Source organism: Columba livia, chromosome 20, assembly GCF_036013475.1.
Source record: "Columba livia isolate bColLiv1 breed racing homer chromosome 20, bColLiv1.pat.W.v2, whole genome shotgun sequence".
In the NCBI taxonomy this organism is placed as follows: domain Eukaryota; kingdom Metazoa; phylum Chordata; class Aves; order Columbiformes; family Columbidae; genus Columba; species Columba livia.
This window is the reverse complement of record NC_088621.1, coordinates 1,153,860-1,159,859: the sequence shown is the minus strand read 5'-3', so window position 1 is coordinate 1,159,859 and position 6,000 is coordinate 1,153,860. Positions and strand designations below refer to the sequence as shown.

Here is a 6,000-nt window from a genome sequence, read left to right as displayed (position 1 = left end):
CAGCCGTGCTGATTGATACCTGGACACAAATATTGCTAAGCCGCAGAGCAAAGCTCTTCCCTGCTGCAGGACTCGCAGAGCAGCACACGGGGCTGAGTGAATGACAGCCGCTCGCACGGTGACACTCGCCGCTGGTGTCCCGCACCCACCGCCTCCTGCGCCCCCACAACCACCGCTTCCCCTCCCAATGACAGGGACTCCACGGGTCTGTTCAAAACAGTTTATTGTATTTTTTCGTCAGACAAACACATTGATTTCTGGACCACAGTAGAGGATGGAAACCTTTCACAAACTTATTTATTTGAAAATACAAATATAAAATTATACTTTCCACATCTGTGATGTGAGAGACCCCCATCCACATAGTATTTTACAACAGGGCTTTAGAAAGCCATACACAGAGACCTGAAAGATGCTTGATATATATAGATACATATATATATGTATATATATAAAAAAAAACTCACTACCAAAGTTCTCATCAGTTCATACTAAAGTATAAAAGGGCTAGGCCTGCCACTGTGCCATAGTTTATTTAGGTACGTTTATGACCACCTGAAACGCTTAGACTTGCATCCTAGTACTGATGGAGCTCAGACCTCGCACAACAGAGAATGACGGGGACTCGCTACCTACGACGGGCGACGCGACACGGAGCCCGCGCGACCCGGCGGCACCGGCGGCGCCGCGCACACGGGCTCTGGACACAACACAGCGGACTGCTTGGGAACCGAGAACCGGTCACGAGGATTTACTTTCTCTACCTTTTTTTGGTAATTTTGTTACAGTATTAAAGTATTGCTTAGCCTACAGAGCCTCCTCACGCGGTGCTCGCGCACGGCAGCGGGTCGGACTCGGACTCTGTACGTATGAGACTCTACAGCGTCGCTGCGCAGACTGGGCTCTGCCGCCGTGTCTTCCATCTGCCCTGTCTCTTCGCCTTACGCTAAACCTCACTTTTCTCTTGGAACTATTTCACTTAAAAAAACAAACCAAACCACTAAAGAAAATAATTCAGAACATTCCACCCAAGAGACATTTCCACACATCAGAGACAGCCAGGAGCTGCAGTTAGTGTTGTGTTCGTGTTGTTTTTTTATTCTTTTTCTTTTTTTTTTTTTTTTGTAAACAGTTTCATATGCAATATCATACAGACCCATGGCTGGCCTTCGGTAAAAATGTAGTAAACTATATTGCTTTAGTATTGATTATGTTGCATTGAGTGATGGGTAAAGGAAAGAGGAAGGGAAGTGTGGCTGGAGCCGCGAGCCCGCGTTCCGCTACGGGTGAGAACAACGGCATCCTCGGTCAGAGCAGGAGAACAGAAACCCAACACCTTTCAGGTCATTATTACCAGCACTTACCCCATGGTGTAACCAGCCCAGAGATGTGTGACATTCACCAGCGGTGAATGCCGGACAATGCAAAGAAAGAAACTTAGAGCAAAGAGAGCCATGCTACCTTAAAGTCCAAGCTACACATTCAACTTAAAATGAGCGTTTATGAAGAACAAAGAACAAGGGACAGCTCGGGCTCTATTTTGATGAAGCCAATCCCAAAGGGGCTGGTTTACTTGGAGGGGATGGAGCTCTGGGTGCCCATTTCGCACAACTAGATGGAAAAAAGACAATTAAAACATCTCATTTTGGTCACTCCGGGGTCGCGGGACCGTGTGGGAGATTTGGGCGCGTCCCTTCGCTCGCTGTGCTCGACCCAACGCAGCGCGGAGCTGGACCTTTGTGCTGAAGAGTTACAAACCCCAAACGAACGAACAAAACCAACCACCACCCGCGAAATGGACTTAGATGAGCGGGGACTAACGGAGCCTTGGCCTAGGTAGTCACATCCAAACCCACCGCATTCCACGACGTTTGTGCTGTGGGGGCCACTGGGACTTCTCAAAGGTATAGAAACATCTAAAGCATATTCACACAGATCAGCAATTTTTTTTTTCAGAGCATTCTTAAAAAAATATTTTTTTTTTTTTTTATTTTCTCTTAGTAAAATGGTTTTAATACACCGTGCCTCCCTCTTTTAAAAAATAAACTAAAAAAATCCAGTTTTGCATATCTAGCATTAGCATTTAAGGTAGTATGGCACGTCCCCGGCCGGGCGGGGGGAGCGACAAATGCCTTTGAGTTCGCCAGCATTTTAATGTTGTGAGACCTTTGGTTAGTTGAAACCGCATCAGATCAGCAAAAGGAAAAGAAATCAAGAAGAAAAGGAAAACCTTCCCGAAATTATTATTATTAGCATTTTTCTTCTTAAATAAGAGAAAGTTCTATCCTTACTGGTCCTAAATCTGAATAACTACATCTAGATTTTTAACCTTAATTACGATACACCTACCAATATGTACTGGGGGGGTCACTACACTAGCATCAGGACAGCACTCTGACAAGATCGCATTTTATACACTATTAACAGACAATGAGCAACAAAGAATTCCATGAGGTGACAGGGAATGGAGAGGAAACCAACCGGTAGTACAGTACATCAACATCGACAGAAGAGCGATCAAACATTCCCTGGTTCAATCAGTCCACTCAGGGAATTTGGTTTCTTCCTTTTTTTTTTTTAATTTTTTATTTTCATTTTTTAAAGAATCGTTTCATTTCTTGTATTACTTGATCAAGTCTCAGTATTATTTAAAAAGCGTCCAGCATTTTGCTTAAACCTGGTTGTTCTGAAATAAGAAAAGAAACCTAAAATACTACATAAAAAAGCATGACTCTCGCACCCAAGCAGCGCGAGGTTTGCTCCTGGCTCGGCTGCTCCTGCTCTACTCAACGTCTACATGAGTCTACTCGGTAGGAAAGTTTACAAAAATAGGAGTGCAGCAGCTCTTTTTTAACAAATGTCGCATTCAGTGTCTTATACCGGCTGTACCTAAAGTACCAAATTTATAAACGTAACAATTTAAAAAAATATCAATAAAACTCGTCAATATTACGTTAAAAAAAGAAGAACTCTACCCACACTACAGTATGTTCCTAACGCCACCTACCGCCTTGTACGGCTATTCGCTGTTGCAGGCCTATTTCCCAATATTAAAAAACTTAAATTAAAAAATATCCTTCATAAGTTTCCTCCCCCAACAGAGGACCATATATATAACAGCCAAATATTAAACATGTGCAAATAGGAAACTGTCAGTTTTTCCCCTACCAGTCACAGTGCAATGATGGTTTATATATTTTTTTTTTCTTTAAATTCTGTTTACAACTACAATAAATTAAAATCTTCCGCTGCTTCTCGGGTGAAACTTGTAGCACTGAGGTATTCCCAAAAAGATACAATAATAACAAACCCAAGTTGCTTTCCTAATTTGTTAACACAGCAAATAACGGCGGCGCGGAGCCGCTGCGCCCGCGCGCCCTGGCGGGCCCGGAGCCGCTGAAATGACTGGACAGCGAGTTGATCTAGTTTAAAACAACCCCTGAAAACCCCAAATCAAGGTGTGCTTTCAACCGGAAATGCCTTAAATAGGAAAAATAAACCCCCCCCAAAAAAACGTAGCTTCGTGTTGAGTCTTGGGAAAAGCGGGTTTTAAATGAAGCGAATCGCGCGAGCCTGTTCCGGGCGGGGCTGCAGCGCCCGCCCCGCCGCAGCCTCCCAAGGCTAAACCGGCCTGTTTGCTTCCACTTCCCTAGAGAAACTGCCTTAGGCTGACTCCATCACAAAAATAGGTTTGTATTTCTTTTTCTTAATAGTTTATATGTAGTTAATGGAATTGTATTTACAGTATTATTATTATTATTATTATTTTTTTTTTCAGAATTCACAATTTCAAAAAACCTTATATCACCTCTTTCAACAAAAAAAAGCACTTATAGAAAAAAAGGACGCACAAAAAGTTTGTAGTCCTTGCCTTATTGCCGAAAAATAGATAGAATTAGGTTAACGAAGACGCCACAAATGAAAAGAAGGGCTCGAGAAGCTGCTGCTCACCCCTGCCCCCCCGTGCCCTGCAAGGCCCCCCCGGAACCGCGTCCCCCCGCAGAGCCGGGCCCGGCGGCTGAGGCTCCTGTCGCCAGCTCAGCATCCTTAGCAACGGCTACATAGAACAGAACGGGGGGCAGAAACGAAAGAAACCCCTTAATATAAACAGTTACACTATGGTTAGGCTCTTGCTAGATACACAAAGAATTAGAACTACGTGGCTACGAGACTATGTCAAAATGCTACGAAAATAACGTGGTTTGGATAGGTTTAAAAAGAAGCGGGGGGGGGGGGAAACCCAGCAAGAAAATAAAACGAACAAGAAATGGATTTTATATACATACTTTTAAAAGCTGTTGTTTTTATAGTACAGCAGATTCATGAGATGATGCGAGAGATTTTTTTTAAACAACCCAAGTCCGTCGAGTGCCACCTCCGGTTTGTTTGCGTTCTCGGTGACGATGTAATTAATGCTCAAAGTCTGATGAGATCACCCAAACGTGGGCCCGTTCAGAAGCTTCGCCCCGTCTTGCCCGGACATCCAGAGAGACTCTGCGGGAGGAGAAGCAACACGGGACAGTTAACTGAGCGCAACTGGCATCTCCACAAAGCCCCGGGTGTCTGCCAAGGCTTGGCAAAGCCGCAGCTGCTCTGACCCACAGCCGGGGGACGCGGAGCGACTCGGCCGAGACGCAGAGGCGTTCCTGGGAACCGGGGACTTAATGTGTTTATTTACTGCTCCTGGTTTCCAGCCCCATCCCTGCGGACGGCACCCGCGGCCAAGCCTGGGCCTCAGGCAGGCCGGGCTTAGCTGTGCGCTAGGCTGGCTCAGGAACAGTAAAACACGACTTGATGCATCAGAGGGACAGAAACTGTTCCTCAGGCATCTGTTATGCCGAGGATTTACAAGGCTTTGGTAAAATGAGTTTTTCCTAAATACACGGCTAAAGTACATGAAAGGTAACAACTTCTACACAGTGCTGATGATTTATTTCCTAACGGAGGCTTCACCTTCTAATTCTCTGCCCCTGCCAGCGCCTGAGCTGGAAATAAATATGAGAGGCCAGGGCTGGAGCGCGCCCGGTGACACGTTCGGGTGACGGGGGCGGCGGTGGCCGGGCCGGGACCAGACGCCCGGGATGCGCCGCCGTGATCAACGTTTCAAACTCAGCGGTCCTTGAGGAATTAATAATAAGGCTCATTTCCTCCCCTCAAAAATCTATTTTCATTAGTAATGAGTGACATTAAAAGCGCTCTCTGTTTTTAAGTCATTAATGGTTTGAGTCTTACCACTGGCCAGTAAATGATGGTTCGGGTTTGATGTGCTGTGGCGAGTGTAAAGCGATTAGGATGCATTAATGTGATGAACGCCGCCGTCACCGCGGCGGCGTCAGTGTGAATGATGATGTTTGCCGAGGTCTCCAGCCGGCGGTGGTGCCACCTCGTCATTACAAAGGCTGACGGCCCAGAAAATGTGACGGATTCTGACAAATTGATCTGTGAACGTACACTGATACGTGCAAATAACAACTAGGATTAAAGCAAGAGTGCTTATGGCACTTTGGTCGTGCCCATAAAAAATACTACTTGGTGGAGCAAATCAATTGACGGAACAATTTCAGGTAATCTTGGGCGTACGTGGGTGGATGAAGAGTAAATAGAAAACACCTTTATCCACTACTATTTATGGACAAATCTATTTTTATATAATTTAAAGCCTCCGAATGTTTTGCACAGTTCTCAGTCCCTTGACTAACTGTAATTCTGATTTCATACGCTGAATTTGAACATCAACCATGTGACACTGATCAGGCAGCGCTGGGCAAAAGGCAGAAGTGCACTGTGCCACATCCATCCCGTCTGTCCGCACGGACGGAGCTCCCGTGGCAAACCTGAGCCATTGCGCGGCGCTGGCTTCTGTTCCTCGACTGACTTTTCTAATCTACGCTGTTCTCAGTGCAAGAATATTTATTTGCAAAGATGAATATGCCAAAGGCCAATAAAATTAAAAAAAAAATTAAACATTTAATTAACTTCAGCTTAGTTCAAAGGGCAGGA

At 45.2% G+C, this 6,000-nt stretch overlaps 1 protein-coding gene across 28 annotated transcripts in view; it reads right to left on the bottom strand.

Moving 5' to 3' along the window:
- Positions 1-206: 206 nt before the first annotated feature.
- MSI2 (musashi RNA binding protein 2) overlaps positions 207-6,000 on the bottom strand; it is a 192,326-nt gene continuing 186,532 nt past the window's right edge. For all 28 annotated transcript variants that reach the window (XR_010467322.1, XR_010467316.1, XR_010467317.1 and 25 more), the window contains one exon: positions 207-4,494. Coding sequence is in view for 2 of the 28 variants with exons in the window: in XM_065036687.1 (XP_064892759.1) it covers positions 4,433-4,494 (62 nt within the window). In the remaining 26 variants the exon portion in view is untranslated. The remainder of the gene's footprint in view (positions 4,495-6,000) is intronic.